Below are 21604 nucleotides of genomic sequence, written 5' to 3' on the forward strand. Positions count from 1 at the left end.
CTGTCCTCGACTTCGAGTCCTTGGTCCTTTAATTGAAGCACAAGTATCACATTATCGACACCATTCTTCTACATCGGAACGACTGCCAAGCCAGTAGAACCGCTCCCTGACTTTGATCAAGGTCTTATTTACTCCAAAATGTCCACCACCAACACCATTATGAAGTGCTTGGAGAACTTCAGGAATTCTTTTCTTGGGCAATACCGTTTGGAACACCCTTTCCTTGCCATCAGGACTCTCCCAGGCTCTTTTTAACAAGCCGTTATCGATGACTAGAGAATCCCATAGTGCCCAATAACTTTTAAAAGCTGGAGATTTGTCAGAAATGTCTTGCCAGGTGGGTCTATCCTTGTTTTTAATTTTCCATTGGAAAATAGGTCCAAAATCAGCATCTTCACTTTGTTCTTTAGCAATACTTTTGTTATCCCAATCAGCTGGGCTTTGAATGCTAGTTCTTCGACAAATAAATTCGTCCCGTTCTCTTACTTCTTGTCGCATACAGTGCTTGCAGTCTGGAGGGCATGGTCTTCTAGATAGAGCATCGGCATTACGATGGTTAGATCCTCTTCGGTGTTCAACTTTGAAGTCGTACTCCTGCAACCGTTGAAGCCATCTTGCCACTTGGCCTTCAGGGTTCTTAAATTTCAAAAGCCACTTCAATGAAACATGATCAGTCCTCAAAACGAACGGCTGACCGTAGAGATACTTATGAAAATGCTCCACAGTTTTAACTATGGCAAGCAACTCTCTTCTGGTCACACAGTAGTTCATTTCTGGCTTAGAGAGGACTTTACTAAAATAGGAAATTACCTTTTCATGACCATCTTCTATTTGTGATAACACTCCTCCAATTCCAGTATTACTAGCATCGGTTGTAACAGTTTACTAATAATAAACATTAGGGCATTGTAAATGCAAACCTTTGAACAGCTCATGTCAAATAAAATGAATGCATTTAAAACATAAGAGGACATCTGATATAAGAGATTAAAAGCAAATTGTACTGCAGAGACGGATGGTATACACTGATTTAAACAATAGTAAAAACTAAGTATAGATAAAGTTTTTTGGGAAAACGCCGAGCGACGAGAGGTCTGGCGTAATCGCGAGGACAGAAGATCTAAGCTACCTAGTAGAATTTGTTAGAGACAAATAATTAATGTAAAATATTATCTTTTACAATAAGAAGGCCAAATAACAACTAAGGTAATTAAACACATTTAAATTAACAAATGTTTAAGATTTTTATATATCGTTTTGATTAATTGCAAAGAAACTTAAATTAAAAAAAATGATATTTAATACTAATGTTAATCTACTAGAATAATTTCAACTCTATTAATTTCTTATATATTACCATCTGTTCTTTTATACCAGGTACTACAGAATGCATTTATTTTAGGCCTTCTTCAGCTTTTCTTCTTGTTCGTTAAATTCCTATTTTCGTCGTGTGACGAATTATCCTGTTTAATCCACAAACCACGAATATTTTTGGAAAAACTATACTGTTTAAAACTCCAACTTGGAAGTCTGGGATTTGTGCTGTTTACTATTGCATAGTGGATTGGTTTGGCTGAACAGTAGCAAAGAAGGGCCCAAGTCTTATTAAGGAAAAGGGTCACCTTGCACGCAAGAAGTACCTACCTACGTAAATTTTGGTGCCAGTAGATGATCTGTTACATATTAATATCAACCCCTGGAATTTGAAACGCGGCCATCTTGTTAAAAAGCACGTATGCAGTATATATTTTTTTATATTATAATTTATTATTACTAATTATTCAATTGCAACTCATGTATTATTTGATAAGCTTTACTTGGAAAACAGCTGTTTCTCGGGTACCTAATTATCATATCATTTTTTGCTAGTCTAATTTACTTATTTTATTTAATTTGTTTAAAATTAAAATTCTACTTTACTTAATTAGCATTAAGCGAATTATTGCTGAAATAATTTATATTAATGTTAAAATTTATACTTTTTACATTTGGCGTAAATAGTTTATAATAGATATTTATATTGCATTGTGTTATCTATTATTTGTGGTGTTTTGTAATCCTCCAATCCTCGTCAATTTTATTTAACTGGCGCCCATGCCTACTATTCTATCAACAATTTAAAACATAAAGCAAATCTCAATGAACCCACGACCAGCCTCCGACATTAGAGCAACCGCTAGCAAAATTATTTGTAACTAAAAAATAAAATAAAAAGACCTAAGAAGGTTATACGGTGTCTACGATAAACTTCTTTCCGGGCTTGGGATATTACAGGATCTGGGAAGAACACAGAGCTCCTTTCAGTTTATGGAAGGCTTGTTGACAGATATCTGTCCAAATAAATGGCTGACTGTTTTCGGTGAGACGATGTAAGGGTCTGGCAATCTCGGCAAAATTTTTCACGAACTTCCGGTAGTAAGTGCAAAGTCCCAGGAAACTCCTTAATTCATGTTTATCTTTTGGTATTGGCCATTTCCAGATGGTCTCGGTTTTCTCTGGATCAGTTTTCACTCCATCAGAAGAAATAATGTGACCTAAGTACTTGACTTCCTTTTGAAACAGCAATCACTTCTTGGGACTTAACTTCAGTCGTGCCTCTCGTAACTTTTGAAAAACTTCTCGGACATTTTTCAAGTGATCTTCAAAATTCTTGCCAAGTATGATGATGTCATCAAGGTAAACGAGGCAAGTTTTCCAAGTCATTCCGCGCAGAATGGTTTCCATAAGTCTTTCAAAGGTAGCCGGTGCGTTGCAGAGGCCAAATGGCATTACGTTGAAGTGCCACAAACCAGTCCCAATGGAAAAAGCAGTCTTTTCATTATCATCTGGGTGAAGTTGAACTTGCCAGTAACCACTTTTTAGGTCTAACGTAGAAAACCACTGGGATCCAGACAGAGTATCCAGGGTGTCGTCTATCCTTGGCAATGGATAACTGTCCTTCTTAGTGACGTCGTTTAATCTTCTATAATCTACGCAAAATCGGGTTGAGCCATCTTTTCTTCTTTACTAACACAACTGGGGAAGTCCATGGACTCTGAGATAGTTCGATGACTCCTTGTTGTTGCATGTCTCTCAGCATTGTAGACACTTCTTCTTGCTTCGCCAGGGGAATTCTTCGCGGAGCTTGCTTAATTGGGGTGCTGTCGCCAGTATTTATGCGGTGCTGCACAAGATCGGTTCTTCCGAAATCATTTTCAGTTAGGGAGAACACATCTTGGTGGCTTTTCAATAAATCTTCCAATTTGGCTACTGCTCCAGCTGACAGTGATGATTTGAGTTGGTTAAGAAGATTTTGGAGGACTTCAGGCAATTTTTCAAGATTACGAGATGACGTTTGTGATTCTACGTTGCTGAAAACCAACTCGGCTGTTTGACAAATCCCCAAAGGCTCGCCTTTCTTGATTTGTTATGGATAGTTCTTCAGATTTAGCATTCTGACCAGTACCGAGTTATTCTTCCTTTCTGTCAATGTCTTTCCGGTTAATATGCCTCTTCTGTAAAGTACTGTCCAGTTTCGGTTCAACAATTACAGTTTCTTTAGTGGCAGTTGGATTGCTACAAATGGCCTCAATTACTACTTCTGAACCCGCTGGGAGTTCGATGTCTTCTGACGCCTCAACTGTTCTGGTAGGAAGGTTCCGTTCGGGAAACTGCATTAAAATCTCTTCATCCTTAGTCTTCAATAGTCTTTGAGGGAGGTCCAACACGAACTTGTTTTCTATCATGTCATTAAGTCCAAGAATGACGTCATCGGTGATATCTGCTACTAGGACGTTTTGTTCGAAAGTGGTTGTCCCCAAGGTTATCTTGGCCAAATTCCTTTCACAGATATTACTTCGTCACTGGCGGTCTCCAAGATGTAGTTTCTGTCCGGATCTTATATTCGACAATGGGCGACGATGTTTGGCCTTACTATGGTATGACTTGCGCCGGTGTCAAGGACCATTTCATAATCCCGTCCGCATATACGCCCTGGTACTACCAAACTCATTCCATTATTATGCAGCCGGGTTATTTTGACCTTAACAGTTGGTGGGGCTTGATAGCACCTAGCCAGCTTTCGCCCCCCAAAGCTGACTAATTGGCGTTTCCCTGATCCTGACTAGATGTGTTGTTAGGGCATCGATTCCTAAGATGCCCTTCGGCTCCACAGTTCCAACACTGGACGGGCCTTCGTCTACTGTACACCATGGAATCGGGATGATCCTTTTCTTTTTGTAAATTCTCCAATGCCTCTTGTATGCTCTTTACAAATCCTTCCATTTTCTTCTCGCCTCCTTGTTCGTCAGTCCGAAACCTCAGTTGCCTAGCCTTGCCCTGGAAGCCTCTGGATGCTTGTCGAGCAGCTTCAATTTCTAACGCCTGGGCCAAAGCTTCGGATATGTTCTTATGTCTCGCTAGTCTTAGTGCTTGACTGATCTCAGAGTCTCGCAGTCCATCGATGAAGCTACTAATTGCTAGCTGCTCTTGGAATTCCGCCGGTGCAGTGGGGTAAGCTAACTTCACCATGCGCGCTACGTCTGCCTCAAATTGCTGTAAATTTTCTTCGAAACGTTGTCTTCTACCTTTTAGTTGGGCCTGGTAGACATGTTGTAGATGAGCTTCACCGTACCTCATTTCTAAAGCAGTCTTCAGCAGTAGATAGTCCTTTTGCTTGTCCTCAGCTATTGTCCTTAAAATTTCCATGGCTTCACCTCGTAGAGACACTATTACTTAGTGATGTAGCTTTTTCTTCTTCTGACCAGTTGTTTGCTAAGGCAGCTGCTTCGAACTGTTTGAGGTAAGTGCTCCATGACACCTTTCCATCGAACGTTGGCGGCTTAATCTTAGAGGATGACCCGGAACCACTTTCCATCTTAACAAATTCCTTGGTAGATAACTGTGACTTAAGATTAGTGACTTCACCCTGTAGCTTGATAATGCTATCTTCTATTTCACTCTGTAACTTCACTACACTTTCTTCTACTGTCTGTACTTTCTCTTTGACCTCATTTCTCAACAGATTAATTTCCTCCTCAACAGTTTCTTCGAACTCTTTGATCTTGGTTTTAATTACTTCTTCCAACTGCTTATTATTTTCTTGTAGACTAGTTCTCATTTCTTCGTGATTATTCTTCATTTTCTTTTTCAAATCTTCCTTCATTTCGTCCTGGCTGGTTTTCATTTCCTTCATCATGTCCATTAACTGTTTGAATGTTTCCTCCATTTCTGCGGACTTCTGTCTTGTAGTAATTGGCATTCACTTTTTCTTTAAACTACTTTTCTTTGTGAAACGTCGAAATTCGCACTACTTGACACCAATGTTATGAGAACTCTTTATTCCAAAAAAATGTTTTAACATTGACACATGACATGTTCTAGCAAACGTCAAAAAAAGGTATTACAAAAATGATAGATTAAAAGCAATAATTATAAACTGAAACTAAACAGGGAGACAGGAGGTGAGCTTCCGTATCAATATTTAAGAGATTCATCTTGAAATATAATTCTTTATACTTCAATTTCGATGCTTATTTTCTAGTACACCAAAGTTTTAACTTAGACCCCTTATTATTTTTATATATTACTAATTATTTCCTTGAAGTGATTTAATATTTTCATTGTTCCTTGTTCGCGGATGATTTGAACAGACAAGTGAGGTTTTTGTGGCATATGTATTTTTATTGGTCTACCACATTGGATTCGAATTAAACTCGAATTAAAGATATGTATTATCCGGACGCACAGAAATAACTGAATAACTGAATCATATGCATCAAAACTAATATCAAGTTATGTAAAGAAAATGTTTATTAACAATCGCATGTTCATTGTGAAATAAAACTGCCAGTGATTTAATGATTTTACATATATTTTAGGTTGTAAAATTACATATGTACAATAAATTATACCCACTGAAAAATTGCCCTGATAAGTCGCAGTTTGAAAACTTGCTACCCACTATTTCTTCTGGTAAATATAAAGGGATGATCTACTGTGGGACACTTTAGTTTTGAAAACGTAGGAGATCCATTTCTAGTTTTGAATCCAAAAGGTTCCATAATTGAGTTCCATAAATTATTTGCAACTAAAAAAATGGTTTCTTTAAATTGATAACGTGTATGGTGGTGCCTATTAAAAACAACACAGGTGAGTTTATCAGGCTAAATAAAAAAATAATTAAGACATTTTTATAATTTTAATTTAGTAGCAATAAAATTATTTGATAATATTGTTACAATAGATTGGTGCATAATTGTTGTAGTTTTTAAAGTTAAAACTGAATAATTTTTTACTTTTCTCGATCATATATCGGAAATGTTTTGATTACATACAGTGTGTCGTTTTTAACGAATTCTTGCCTATAACTATTCAGTTATTTGCCCAAGTTTCACTAACAAAAGATAAATAACTTTAGTCATATATACAGTCTGTCCCGTTTTCAGGTTAACACCTCTGGAAATGTGAGAAGGCTGTGGACTTTGCGCAAACCAATTTTTTTACAAATAGTACCCTGAAGGGAAGTTATATTCTACTAATCATTTTATTGATGCGACAAAAGCCTGGCCTACTACGATTTTTTAAAGAGTTGTTTTTCCAGAAAGTAATATTAGGCATTTTTTTATTAAAAAGATAATATTACCAGGCTATTCAACGCCCATTAAAATACCCATATACCAAATTTGAACGAAAAATTTCTATTGAGTATTTTTTTGTGTGGTGCCAAACTTCGAAAAATCAGACAACTAAAAATTATGATAAACAGGTCAAAGATTGCTATGAAAGTGAAAACAATTACCAATCGGACAAAGAAATAATACAGGCTCTATAAATTTAATACTTTTAATTATATTAATTAATTATTATTAATTAATTATAAAAATAATAACTTACAAAAAATGGAGTGAATTATAAATACTAAATTGTTAAACAAAAATATTGCAAAACGTTAATCTAAATTAAGTTTTAGTTTTCTCCGCCAAATCTCCCTCCAGTCGAACAAATCTTTCCAATCCTCTTTTTAAATTTAAAAATAATTCACATAGCCGTTGTGAAGTAATCTCTGCACAAACTTGTCTTATGCAATTAGGTTATCCAAATTCCTTGCTCTGTTTTTATAATCTCTTTGCTTTATAAAACTCCAAAACTAAAATTTAATTTAAATTAGATTGTTTTGCAATTTTTTGTTTAACAAGTTAATATTTATAATTCATTACCTACATTTTTTGTACGTTAATTATTATTTTTACTATGGCCGCAATTAAAAGTGTTAAATTTATAGTGTCTGTATTTTTTCTTTGTCCGATTGGTACTTGTTTTCACTTTCTTGGCAATCTTTGACCTACTTATTATAATCTTTATTTGTCTGATTTTTCGAAGTTTGGCACTACATAAAAAAAACACTCAATGGATATTTGTCGTTCAAATTTGGTATATGTGTATTTTGATAGGTATGGAATAGCCTGGTAATATTATATTTTCGATAAAAAAATGTCTAATAGCACTTTCTGGAAAAACGACCCTTTTAAAGAATCGTAGTAGGTCAGGCTTTTGTTACATCAATAAAATGATTAGTAGAATATAATCTCCCTTCAGGGTACTATTTATAAAAAAATTGGCTTGCGGAAAGTCCACAGCCTTCTCACATTTCCAGAGGTGTTAACCTGAAAAACGGGACACACTGTACATAAAATAGGCAGTTTATATGAAAATTTTTCAATTATTTTGGACTATGATAATAAATGATATAACAATAATTCTAGTCATATTAATCTGATACTACAATCTAGTACATTTAAAATTATTATTAAAATTGATACATTAATGTAAATAAAAAAATAAATACTCTCTTTTTATGTAACGCTCTATTATGAGGAATAATCTTATTAGTAGCAGCAACAATTTGATGGCGCTGTTAAATTCTTAGCAAAGCTCTCTATCCTTTTTATTACAGTTACAGAGACTTAGAATTAATAGAAATTATTAGTTAAAATATCTCACTTAAGATCGTAAGACCTCTATAAAACTTTTATTTTGTTTTTTCCATTTAAATTAGTAAATTTTTCAAAAAATAAAGCTCATTGAGTTTAATATATAAAAAACTTAACTCCTTAAATGGTAGAATACTTTAAATATTAGAACAAAAACTTGTTCACACTCATCCAGAATGAAAATATTTTGACTGACTTTAAAAAAGTATTTTTTCGTAAATATATCATTATTTAGATCAAATATCTCGGTGAAGTTGCAAGAAATGTTACAACATACATTTCAGAAGATATAACTAGTAAGAACACAGACCTTCCGTCTGATTCTGAACAATGTTCCGACACAAATGCACATATGAGTTTTCAATTATCTAATTGTCTTTGGCAAAGTACAAATAGCAGCCTGAAGATATGATACAACACAAACATTGCCATACATAAACAAAAAAAACAAAAGTTATCTACTATCTACGAAAATTGTACGAGAAACAATGTTTTTAATAAATGTCATTTGAAATGTCATAAGAGATTAACCAGTAAATAGTGGAAAATTTAGGATGGATTTGGGAGTTTTAGTTGTAAGAAAAAGTTATTCTATCTCTAAATCAACTTTCTGGGCCTCTCCTGTTTTTCTCATAGAATACGTTATTCTCACTTAAAAATCTCAAATTCATGACAATGTTAGGCGCTCGCCAGAAGTGAATCATAGATAAAAGTAAATTATACAGGGTGTTTCCGAAATAAGTGCATTTCTTTTGAGGGGTAATAGAGAAGGGGTGAAAATAAACAACACATACTTTTTCAAAATAAAAGAATTGTCAAATGGAAGAAACAGGAAATTTTGAAACCGGCCATGTTTTTGAAAGGGCTCTCAGTTAGAAAGTGTTGAAACACCGCTGGGACTGAAATTAATTGAAAAATAACACAAGCACACAAAAAAGGTCCAGCCAGTTTTCACCCAAATATGGATTTTCTGAGAAATATCTAGATCATGGGTAAATATTACAAATGCCATCATGTTCAGCGCCTCTAAAAAAGTACTACGAAATATTTGGACAAAATTTAGGAAAAAATCAGTTTAGACCCATTTTTGCGCCAGTTTTCACCCAAATGTGGATTTTCCGAGAAATATAGAGATGTATGCAATGTATTTGGACAAAGTTTAGGAAAACATTAGTTTTAACCCATATTTGGGCATTTTCACCCAAAAATTTCACTTTCCTCCGAAATTCATCGGCAAGTCATGAATTTTGAATATTGTATTTTTTTCAATGCACTGAATTCCTTTGGACCTTTTTTTTTGTGTGTGCCTGTATAATAGAAGTAAACTGCTTCCATAAATCGATATTTGGTAATTCTACAATAATTGTTCGAAATTATTTCCACGGGCTAATAAGCATGCTTCTACTATCGGAATGAATGAAATAGACCCCTGAGTTATATAGCCTCACTATTACTCTATTGTGTGCTAAAATTTCAGTTAATTTCGTTAACCCATATTTTAGTTATTAATGAAAATCACGGTTTCTGCCTACAAAATGTATACTTCTCACTTTAACTCGTAATTTTTTTGTTAATTGATAAAGAAATTCCAATTTTTTTCTGACGATAACTCGAACTATTGCCTTTAGTACTGTGAAAGTCATTTGTCTCAAAAGCTTTTCATTTTTATTTTAAGCAAAACAGTAGGGAGTGCTATCTCCGTAAATATTGCACGCTTTAAAAAAAGAAAAAACTGACTAATTGTAAACAACAATCTGAACTAATTTGTTAAAATAATAGAGTTATAAATACGATATTTATAAAAACAGTATCGGAATGGTCAATTACGTTCACGGTCCTATGCAGTACCTATAGCCTTTATAACAGTATTATTTTAACAAATTTTTTCAGATTGTTGTTTACAATTATTTACTACTTGAGTCAGTTTTTTTCTTTCTTTAAAGAATGCAATATTTACGGAGATAGCAGTCCATTCTGTTTTGCTTAAAAATAAAAAAAAGAAGAGCTTTTGAGACAAATGACATTCTTAGTACTAAACACAATAGTACGACATTGTCGGTAAAAATTTGGAATTTTTTTATAAATTAACAAAAAAATTACGACGAGTTAAAGTGAGAGGTATCAATTTTGTAGGCAAAAAAACGTGATTTTTTTAACATTTTCATTAATAACTAAAATGAAATATCGAAACTAACTGAAACTTTAGCACACAATAGAGTAATAGTGAGGTCCAAATTTCAAATTTCTTTGCTCCTACGTTTTCTTAATATTGGTTTCCAAAATCACAAATCTATTTCATTATTTCGATACAAAGTGGTGATGAAGATAATCTCGTATGACTACCATTATTCGAGGCATTCATCTAATTTCACTGGCTGTACTAAATATTTGCTGTTGAAGATCGATGACATTGAGAATGGGTGTTCGATACCAACGAAAAAATTCTAGATGATTCATATCAAGACATTCTGCTGACTTATGCATGGGTCCATTGCGCAAAAACGAATGTGTAGACTGTCACAAACAATTTGAGAAACATGCGGAGGAGCACCGTAGTGCATGAAAACCTTTCTTGCACGCGACTGTAATAAACCTAATAAAACCTCGCACAATTGCTCCAAACAAGTTGTCACCGAAAACGCCACACCACTTATTCACTGAAAGTCATAGTTTTACCTCTCAGGTGCTATTGGTTAGTTTTTGACTGAACTGAACAGTACCACGTCTGAAGTTGATATCTTCATTGAATTTGTTTTTCACGTCTGATGTTTCAACGATCGCAGAACCCCTAAGAAATATTTATGTAAGTAATTACTATGAACGAACTGGATTGTGGCAAGTATTTAGTTTCAATTGATCCTTTAATAATTATTCCAGTTTTCGAGTAGATAACACGTCCAAATTTTAAATTAATAAATAATAAAACGTTTATAAAAGAGCTACTTACATAACGATTGTCCTTTTTCACTGAAATGGAAACAGTCCGGTGAAAAGAAAGTATAATCTGTCTTTCCTTGTGATGTCGAAGGTAACATTTGTTCTAATGTGTAATAGTGAGGTATTACAGTAAAATCGTCTAGATCAAACTCAGGATAATTAGACACTTCTATATCTAATTCCTGCCACCTTCTCATTAAGTCAAAAAATAATTTCCTCCTATCTGTGTACTGTCCTATTATACAAGGACATTCAACAAGATGAGTTATATTACATATAGGCGGTTTATTACTCATTTGAGTTAGTATTCGTAAATCTGAAAAATACAGAGAGAAAATTACAAAATTACAGTAAGAAAAAGATTTCTTATTTTGCAGTTATAATGAAAAGAAAATAACATATTTTCATACAGGGTGATTTTTCAGATCACGGAAATATTGATGACTGATAAATTGGAAAATTTTATAACTCCATATTCGGACGTAAAATTTGGCGCTCTATCGAATGTTGCCATAAAAAAAATTGGGAGTTCCATTTAATATCTTTGGTTTGACTTTGAAACTTAAGGTTGAGGTCACTAGCATATTGTTTTATTTTGATATCCTACACCTTTTATCTGAAACATTTTTTGATAGAATTCAATCCTGAACAGTTATCGGAGGGTCAGTATTTTTTTGGAACCCTGTATATTGAACGCTTGGACATCTGACGTGATTATTATTATGGACTAAAACTTACAATAATATCATTTCGAAAAACAATACTGTTGAAGTTCTCAATATAATATTGCAATAAAAGTAATTATATTTTATACTTTCAATCCCATTTTGCAATGAAATACATTAAAATATTCCTATAAACCTGTGATAATAATCAGAAATGACAGCGCATATAGATAAGAGATAATTTTTGGTTAAATATATCGAAACAGGAAAGAAATTTCACATTTTTACGCTACTGCATTATTTTTTAAAACTTTCCCAGACGGTTACTGAATATGCAGTGTTTTCTATTTGGTTTAATGGATCAACACTGCATATGCATTACATTCACTTCTTTTAATTTTCATGGCGATAACAAATTATTAGTAAAACGACTTATGCCGTCTATGCATTATTTAAAATCCTAACAAAGCTAAAAAATTTAAGGTTAAAAATGTCATTATTGCATTTTGGATATTACGGAGTATACAGGGTGTATTTAAATGGAGGGGCACAAATGATACCAGAGATTCCTTGGGTGAAAATAAGTCGATTTAACCTAACATACCTATATCCCAAGTTGCATAATAGAACAGATACAGGGTGTCAATGTGAAAAATAAAAAATGGTTTTTCCTTAATAATTTTAATCAGAAATGTTTCAAATTTTCAACAGAGAGGTTTTTTAATGATGGGAAAAATAATATATTAATGATTTTTGAGTGTCGAGTACGAGGCGCCCTCTGCAGGCAACGTTATGCATTGAATATGTAGTAACTTTTTTGCGAACCCCCGTATACAGCTCTTAGTAACAAGATATGAAATATTGGACCTTTTTGAACAAAAAAGGTATACTAATTGAAAATGGCTAGTCAACCGTATTTTTAATTTCATAAATTAGTGTTACGGATTTATACCTCCATGAAAACCAAGGTACAAACAGACACTTTTGTTAATAAATTTAGAATCTGTATTTTAAACTTCGACCAAAAGAGGGAGCAGGAATCAACTAAGTCAACACTATTTTTCCTGTTTTAAATTTACTTTACTCTTTTTGCGTTATTATTTTAGCATTAATTTCTATTTAATTGTTTTTTCGGTGTCTATTAAAAAACAGATTTTCTTGTGCATGTGAAATTATTTAAACCCTGCATTAAAGAAATATATGAAATAACAGTTCAGGTGAAAAAATATTGCAAAATACTTTTATTGTTAGTATAAAAATAATTATTAGAAAAGAGAGCAAAACAACTAAAACCAAGAGTCACTTAACAGTCAATAGATAATTAATAGAAACATTGGCTGAAAATAAAAAAAAAAAAACAAGATTTTTTAAAGGATATTTTCGAAGTAATTTCCATTTTCTTGTAAGCATAGTCTAATTCTATGATTAAAATTACTGCGAATTAAAAAAATATGTATGTCATTCTTTACTTCCTCAGCTGCTGCTGCAAAAATTCTTTGACGAAGCATCTCGACACTGTCAATAGGGTTGGAATAAACAACATTTCTTAAGTGACCCCATAAAAAATAGTCCATGAGTGTAAGATCCGGTGATCGCGCAGGCCATTTGACTGATCTTGTAAATTGCCAAGGACAACTTCTTCAAGTTCTAGATCGCGAATCAGACGTCTTCTGCCAGGACGAGGTTGAATGTGTCCGATTCCTTGAAATCTTCTTTCTACCGCCCGCCGCAAAAGTTTGTCCAGCAGGAACACAACGATTGGGATATGTGGTATGATTAAATCGTACAGCAGCAGCACAGTTCTTGTAACATTCAAAAAATACTTGCAACATATCAACATACTCGTCATTAGTCATAATAAATGGACATTTTATTCAATTCCAGAACTATTTAATATCTAGGATGCAGGTAAATAGTGACTAAAATCAATTAACACTTAAAACTAATACTTCAAAATTACAATTTTCGAGTATTATCAAATGACATTTACCTACTCGATTTTTTATTTATTTAAACAACTCGAACCTTCGTATTCGTGAAGGTATAAATCCGTAACACTAATTTATGAAATTAAAAATATCTCCTCAACGGTTGGCTTTAGCCATTTTCAATAAGTATACGTTTTTTGTTCAAAGAATTCCAGTATTTCATATTTTGTTACTAAAAGCTGTATACGGGGGTTGGCAAAAAAGTTACTACATATTCAATGCATAACGTTGCCTGCAGAGGGCGCCTCGTACTCGACACTCAAAAATCATTAATATATTATTTTTCCCATCAATAAAAAACTTCTCTGTTAAAAATTTGAAACATTTCTGATTAAAATTATAGAAATTATTAAGGAAAAACCATTTTTTATTTTCCACTTTGACACCCTGTATCTTTTTTATTATGCGACTTGGGATATAGGTATGTTAGGTTAAATCGACTTACTTTCACCCAAGGAATATCTGGTATCATTTGTGCCCCTCCATTTAAATACACCCTGTATATTAGATTGACTTAATGTCGATTCCTTTGATACCCAAGTCCCAGATTTCGGTTTTATAGTCGGTTTTATAGTCTCACTACAGACGCCAGGCAAAGTAATACCGAATACAATATAACTATTTGTGTAGCTATTTTGTTTGTGGTAATATTACCGACAATATTTTGTGTAGCTATTATGTTGTGGTGCAACTCGATCTCCGGATAGACCAGGGCGGATCTGTTGAAATATCCCACTTCTTGGATGTAAGAGGGGGCAAGCTAATTTGCTGAATACCTTCAGTACAACTCACATAATAAAAGTTAAATCCCTACGTCTGTGCGAGGCCCGGAACATTTTCAAAATAGCAAAAATGTTACCTATTTTACCTGAGTTTTTTACTAATATCTTGCAACCTATGCACTTTGGAAGAATATTGAAGAGGAAAAAAGTTTTAGAATTGAATTTTGCACAATATACTGTAAGTTAAAAATGTTTAAATTTATTACCGATGTTGAATTTATTACCAATAATTGATGAAAAAAAGGCAAATATGAATAATTTTTAAAAAATATTTTAATTGCTCCGAGGGCATTCTAATTTTAATAAAACTTTAGAGTATAATAAAACAACACACCAAATTTCATTAAAATCGGTTCATTAGTTTTCGCAAAATAATTTTTCGAAAAAAATTTTGAAAAAATTTTTCAAATTTTCAAATTGTTGCACAGCCTCAAATAAAACATCTAGATATTTGAAAAATTTTTTCACATAGAAAAGACCGCTCAACCTTTCAAATGTTTTTGAAAAATTGAAATCGGTTGATTGTCCTAATCACCAGCCACAATAAAGTTAACACTTTTTTTATTTTTAAACAATTAGATTACATTTATCAATTTGCAATTTAGTTTTTTTTAAAATTATAATTCAATATTCTTCCAAAATGTATGGGTTCCAAGATATAAGTAAAAAACTCAGATAAAATTGGTATTTCTAAAAAAATTTTAAACATTTTTGAATTTTGAAGATGTTCCGGACCTCGCCCGGATCTAGAGATTTACACTCTTATTATGTAAGTTGTATTGAAGGTAATTCAGAAAAAAATTGCTTGCTCTGTTTCGAGGTGGATCCGCCCTGGTTTAGGAAGGGTGTTGTGGATTTTAGACGAGTGCACATCAACATTTTTAAGGGAGCATTTTAGCACGGCAACAGAGCATAGACCAGAGTCCCTCGTAGAGTATGTCCCAATAATGTCCATATTAGCGCACCGCGTCTTAATATTCGGAGACAATATATTTTTAATTACAGAACAATTAGCATGGCAACAATGTGTTTTTCTTTATTTTCATAGTCGGAACATCTTTATAAATAATTAAGAAAATATATTCAGAGTTTTATCTACCGCATATTAGCTTTTCTTTGTCCATCGTGCGCTGTGCGTGGGTTCGAAAATACTAAGCTCCGTATTTAATTCAAAGTTACAGAAAATGTATACAAAGTATACTAAATCAACCTAAGTTTGAAATAAAAGGGTATAAGGAACCTATCGTGCCTATCGGTGATTATTTGGAATTTCCAGTCTTTGAAGTATACTTATACTTAGAGGTTACACTACTTATACAACAAGCATCATTTTGCCACTTGGATATAGTGAATATACTTATTTAGTAGAATATAAGAAAGTGTTAATCTATATAATTACTGTTATATTTAGGAGACTGTCAGCTTCCTTAACACGAACAGCTGGCCAAATGAAATCTACAAAGCTGAACTTCTTCTGAATTATTTCTTAAACTATATTACTTCTTAAATGTGACTTATCATCTGGTGAAACCCTCCTGAGCCAAGTAGCTCCATTTGGAGGTCTGGTGTCTTAAATAATGTGGTGGTTTTACGATTAAGGGATCTTGCAGCCAGGAGATAAGCATAAGCAGGCAGTGTCCCAAATCAGGCAGCACACAAAAGCAGACAGCAAATAATGCAGATAATGCACCGCAGTTAATATCCATTTCCATTTTCCCTGTTCGTTATTTTACGTCGGTTTATTTCTGCTAAACACCGACGAGGAGAGGCAACCCTCAACCTGAAAATTTTGTCGAACCCCTACTTTGGCGTAGGGTAGGGATCTTTTACTTGCCTAACATTGCTTAGAAAAGGAACCAATAGTTTTACATCTTTTCCAAGGGATGGTAGGTATGTCTTGCTATACAAATCTCGCCTAAATTTGTATAGCGTCTGTGAATACATCGACATACTAGAAGGTGGACGAGCATCGCGAGCCTGTCCTGGATGGTCACCATTCAAGTATTAACCGCAATCAGCGTTGCTTGACATTTCATATCAACGACATGAATTTCAACTCGCTAGGTCGCACTCAAAACATGTTACTTGTTTTTTGATTATTGGCTATATTTCTTTAATTGAACACTGTTTCTTCTAAACTATTGCTAATTCGTATATTGGTATCTAAGCCAAGTTACAACCCTTTACAAAATATGTACACTGATTAGAGGCTCTTTTTAGAATGTTAAAAATGTCTAGATAATTATAAATAAGGAAAAGCAAAACTTACGAATTGGAGGGATAATATTTACTATGGTCCTAGGTAAATTATTTTTCAAAATTCTCAGCACATATAACAAATCCCGTTTGTGCTTAGCAAGGAAAACTTCTGAGTTTTTGTAATAGCACATTTCCAGACAAAAGTCATTATCGCCTATCATAAGGGTTATCATCTGAAAAAAATTGTGTTCCTTGAATCATTGTAGAATGAACCAAATGTCTAAAGCCAATAATTTAACTTGGACTGAAATGGAAAATAGAACAGTAGTTCGTTCTATCTTCCATTTCAGTTTGACACCATATCTTAGGAACACCCTGGCATTTGGAGGACAATTTAGTACTTTAATGAAAAACCTATCTCGTTCGTGTGTTTCATCTGTTGCTAATATGGCTTGTGAATAACTTTTCACTCAAAAAAAAGAAATTATATTCTAATCTTTTGTTGCAAAATGTAATATTAAGTTTTAGTTCTGAAAAATGGTAAAACGAAGATGTTTTTCCTAAGAAATGTTGTTGTTAAGTAGTAAATACATTCAAAAGTATTATACGTCTTTTTATTCCGTTATTAGTTTTTACTTTACTTTAAAATATTACAAGTTTAATAAAATCAAGTTCATATATTTTTCTAAAATTCTCGTTATATATTGCGAAAAAGCAACTTCATTGAAGGAAATATTTTTTCAGAATGTCTAGAGTTGTTTTGAATTACCCTCGGAATATGCTTTTATCTTTTAAAGTAGAAATTCTAGAGTTTTTAATGGTAGTATTCCTACTTCTGATGTGTACACGCTCGGTTCATTGAGACCTATTATTGGTCTTAAATATCGCAATTCAAGGAACAAGTTCCTGGAATTATGACATGGACTAAGAGAACTGTATAGCGTCAATCAGTTTTTCTTGAAAAAGTTTGATATTTTTGGGAGTTATTTTGAAAAACCGACAATGAAAGTTGGATAATTCATTAAATCTTCTTAATGAATCGTAATTCATAAAATTAAAATATATTTACAGTCAAGACAAAGTCTTAGACAAATTTTCGCGCAAGCAAAAGTTCGACTAAAAAAATGATGAGTGTATGCTTTTATATTTTTCCTAGTAATCTTGTGTGAAATTGAAAATGCATTTTTATTCATATATCAAATTTAAGGGAGAATTTTACACTGAATGCAACTACCACCATTTTACGAAATTTGCATAATATTTATTTAAGGTATTATGTTTTTTTCGGGTTGTTATACTGTGGCATATATACCTGGTCACTATCAGTTACAGCTTACAGCATAGTAACCACTGAAGATGCCAACAGTAAACAACAGAGAAATATTTAGAAGCATCGAAAGCGACCACTTGCAGAAGCCACTACAAAATGTCTTGGAGGATCACTGTTGTCTGAGGAGCGGTTGCCTACGGAACAGTCTCAGGACGAACAACAAGAACTGAAAATAATGTCAAGGCATGCAGATTCGGACACGGGGTGTGGCCCCTTAAGAGCCTAGTCCGAAAACAACAAGGTCAGGTTAAAGTTTCATAGGTAAGGTTAAGGTAGTGTATTATAAGTCTGTAAATGTACACTGGCCACAGCATAACATTCCAAAAAGCATGATACTTTAAATAAAAGCACGATCCGAAAAAGTCTTAAAATCATTATTGTTTGATAGTGTTAATAACTTGATTTGGAAAGTTTTCGCTATTTCTTGCTTTGATTTGACCGATCTTCACTGATGAAGGCTATTCGACAATTGCCAATAAGTTATTGTTCAAAAATACAAAAATTTATATTTTTTCAACTTTGGTCTCCTCATAAATATTAAATATTATAAAATATTATATATTATTAAATATTAAATATTCGTATTTTATTTTGTGTTGCGTTTTCACAAAAACGCTAAAACACGTCAATTAGTAAATATATCATATATATTTTAATCCTGCTATGATAATTTTGAGAATTTTTTTACGGTACGGTACTGCTTACGACAGCATTCTTTTGTATGGATCTCATGTTTCATTAACTTATAGCCTTCCCTAATTTATCCGCAATCACTTTATAATCGGACTTTTATCCACACATAGGAACCGTCTAATGTGATATTTTATCCACTGGAATAAAAGTTTATTGCACTAGTAGAATAATGAAAAAGATAAACCTATAATACTATAGCAACCAGTAGGTATAACAAAACCTACCGCGTTTCATTGAGTACTAGTAGGAAATAAACAAATATCAAGTGGTGCGAATATTTTCTTATTAAATTCCAATAATCTCGACTCCACAAATATGATTGTGATGTGATTGTGGATAAAACGATGTATTGCATTTGTGTTTTAATTGCCTTTTATCCACTTAAGAATACAAAATGCTCGAACTACGTTCTCTCGTAAACAATCTTGCGTGGACAAAGTGCTACTTAAAACACTTATACAATAAATAATTATTATAATTCCACTGTTTATTTTTAATTTTTAATTCATTTCAAATATAAAGGCCACGCGAATTTTTTATTGGAAATGGTTTTTTGTATTAGTGTACACATTATCAATAAGACTGCGTATAAAGACACAAGAGACTGCGTCCTTGCCGTTTTACTGTGATCCATGAGCATTTAGAGAAGCTGCTATCAAATTCAAGACTTTCAGAAAGGCCCTTCAACAAGAAGATAAGACACAATAGCGGTAAGCCATTTCCAACTATCGCCTTTCTATATTTTTTGCGCATTCATACAGGCCTCATCGTAGTGTTATAGCAGTACCATCATTACAACACTTGGTTCTGCATTAAGACAACCTTGTATTTATAAAAAATAATCAATTAAATCATATGACGCACTAAAATTTGGTATAGACGTTTCGGATAAAATCTGAACACCTTGTAGGTATCTAGCAATTGTTTGACGGTTACACTACTCATATATGTAATATATATTCGAATATAGGTATATTTTTAAAAAGGGAGTCCCAAAAGTAACGAAGGATTTGAATTTGCTCCATTTTCATTCCGAAGAGTTGGCAGCATTGTACAGGGTCGCATGTTGTAGTAGACACGTTGCCGTTAAACAAAACAGAGCTCTATACAATCAATGAGTGATTCATTACAAAAAAGAAAGGACCAAAGAACTTTTGAATATGCAGGGGTCGTTCTTGAATGACTCGAGGATTGTCCCTGCCCCAAATTCGACAGTTTCGCTTGTTCACATACCTACTTTGTAAAATAGAAATGCGCTCGTCGCTAAAGATGATTTTCTTAACAAAATCACCGTCTAGTTGTTAATTCTCCAACATCCAACCAACGAATGTCCGACGCATTAAATGGTCGTCTGGTTTCAATTCCCGGCTTGGCTGAATTCAGATCTTTTGTTAGAATCCGCTGTATTGTGCTTTTTGAAATGTTTGAAGTTTCACTGTTACTGTCACTCACCGTAGCAATATTTTCAACTGAACCGCCAGTACGAAGTCGACCTTTTTTTTTGTTGTTTTCAACCGAACCTATTTGTTCACATCAAATGAAATTCAAATTTGGTAACTAATCTTTTCGCAGTTGTTTCATTCGGGACGTTCCTTCTAAAATTCGCACAGTCTCAGCTACATGCTCTCCATTTTGTCTAACCGCAACGTGTTTACTACATGTGACCCTGCACAATACTGCCATGTCTTCGGAATGGAAATGGTGCACAATTCAAATTCTGCATTACCTTTGGGACACTCTTTATTAGCAATGAAATTATTACAAAATAGATTATACTACTTGTAAGTTTTTCTTACTTTCCAATCCCTTTCTAAATTTACTCTAGGATCCGATTTTATCCTTTTCACTAGCTCTTTAGTCATGTATGGCATATTTTCTGAAATGGCACCTCCTTCAGCTACATTAAATTGAGATTCTTCGTCTAGGGTTATTGATGTTCTTAAAGAATATCCAATGAGGTTTGGATTGAACATTTTTAATATATTAGGTAATGTAAGCGATGTTCTCCAAGTTTCTTGTCCACCTAAAATTTATAATTATTAAGTTTTGCTTAATATTCATTTTATGCGTTTTTGATTAAAATCGTAAAGCATAATATACATTAATACAATCTGTCATAGCCTAGTAATTAGTTATATCAAAATTTGACTGATTAAACGATCAATTTTAATTTAAAGATCTATAGGCCTAACAAATGAGTTTCTGTATACAGGGTGTCCGGTTGCGAATGGGCCTTACTCTGAGAGTAGTTTCCTTAGGTGAAAATAAATCGATCGATCGAACAAGTTACATTAATTTTGCTTTCTTAAAATGTTATCGACCTCAAAGAAAATTATTATCTAAAGATATTTTAATATAATTTCATAAGAAGGAGTTTCTGGAGTAGCTAAATGTGAATATAAACTATTGTTTTGACTAAAATCAAAGGGAGTTAAGAATATCTTTAACAATCTTCTTATATTCTTGTTCTTGTTATATTTTTTTATGTAGCTAGAAATTATGAAGAAAATGGATGGAATATTTTAAAAATCATCATTTTATTTACTGCAAAAAGAAACATTGTTGTATATAGCTAAAATGCCCCATTCCAGAGAAAAATTTATCTCAATTTTTTGCTACGGCTACCGGTGACGGACAGCCGATTATTTGGGAGTATTCTAAATTGGCAGCTAAATTAAACATTTTTTATAACTTAGACTAACCTACCACTATATAATGTTAATGACTACAGAGACATAGGCTCAATTGCAAATTTAGCAAAAAAAAAACAGTTGATATATTCAAAATGTTTTTTTTTATTATAAAAAATATTTATTTCTATTCATAATTTACCATCTCAAAATAATATTATACTTTTCTGGCCTAGGCAACTTGTAACTGTCGTTCAGTCCAGTCTTTAAGATTTCGTTTTTATTTTATCTACAGCTGTTCTGTCTTATCTTTCATAAATGGTAGGCTTATGGAAGTTAACGACAGTACCTACGAGCCCAGGCTCAAAATAGTTCGGCCGGCCAACGTTTTCAATTAAATACTTTATCCA

At 33.2% G+C, this 21604-nt stretch overlaps 2 protein-coding genes across 2 annotated transcripts in view; both read right to left on the reverse strand.

The window, feature by feature from the left end:
- Positions 1-4077: 4077 nt before the first annotated feature.
- On the reverse strand, positions 4078-4686 carry LOC111691664. The gene has a single exon (XM_023454826.1). It carries the CDS (start codon positions 4684-4686, stop codon positions 4078-4080), a length of 609 nt encoding a protein of 202 aa, XP_023310594.1.
- Positions 4687-5845: 1159 nt separating this feature from the next.
- The window catches only part of LOC108905152 (phospholipase B1, membrane-associated-like), a 35954-nt gene continuing 20195 nt past the window's right edge, over positions 5846-21604 (reverse strand). Inside the window, exons 4-7 of the mRNA XM_018707930.2 lie at positions 20361-20587; positions 16612-16774; positions 10918-11223; positions 5846-6067 (exon numbers count right to left, since the gene is read on the reverse strand). Coding sequence (XP_018563446.1) covers positions 5934-6067; positions 10918-11223; positions 16612-16774; positions 20361-20587 — 830 coding nt within the window. The 3' untranslated portion in view covers positions 5846-5933. The remainder of the gene's footprint in view (positions 6068-10917; positions 11224-16611; positions 16775-20360; positions 20588-21604) is intronic.

The sequence above is a fragment of the Anoplophora glabripennis genome, unplaced genomic scaffold (assembly GCF_000390285.2).
Source record: "Anoplophora glabripennis isolate ALB-LARVAE unplaced genomic scaffold, Agla_2.0 scaffold264, whole genome shotgun sequence".
Classification (NCBI taxonomy): Eukaryota; Metazoa; Arthropoda; class Insecta; order Coleoptera; family Cerambycidae; genus Anoplophora; species Anoplophora glabripennis.

Bases quoted from the DNA above. Each gene is read 5' to 3' on its own strand.
- LOC111691664 (XM_023454826.1), bottom strand. From the start codon at position 4,686: ATGGAAATTTTAAGGACAATAGCTGAGGACAAGCAAAAGGACTATCTA.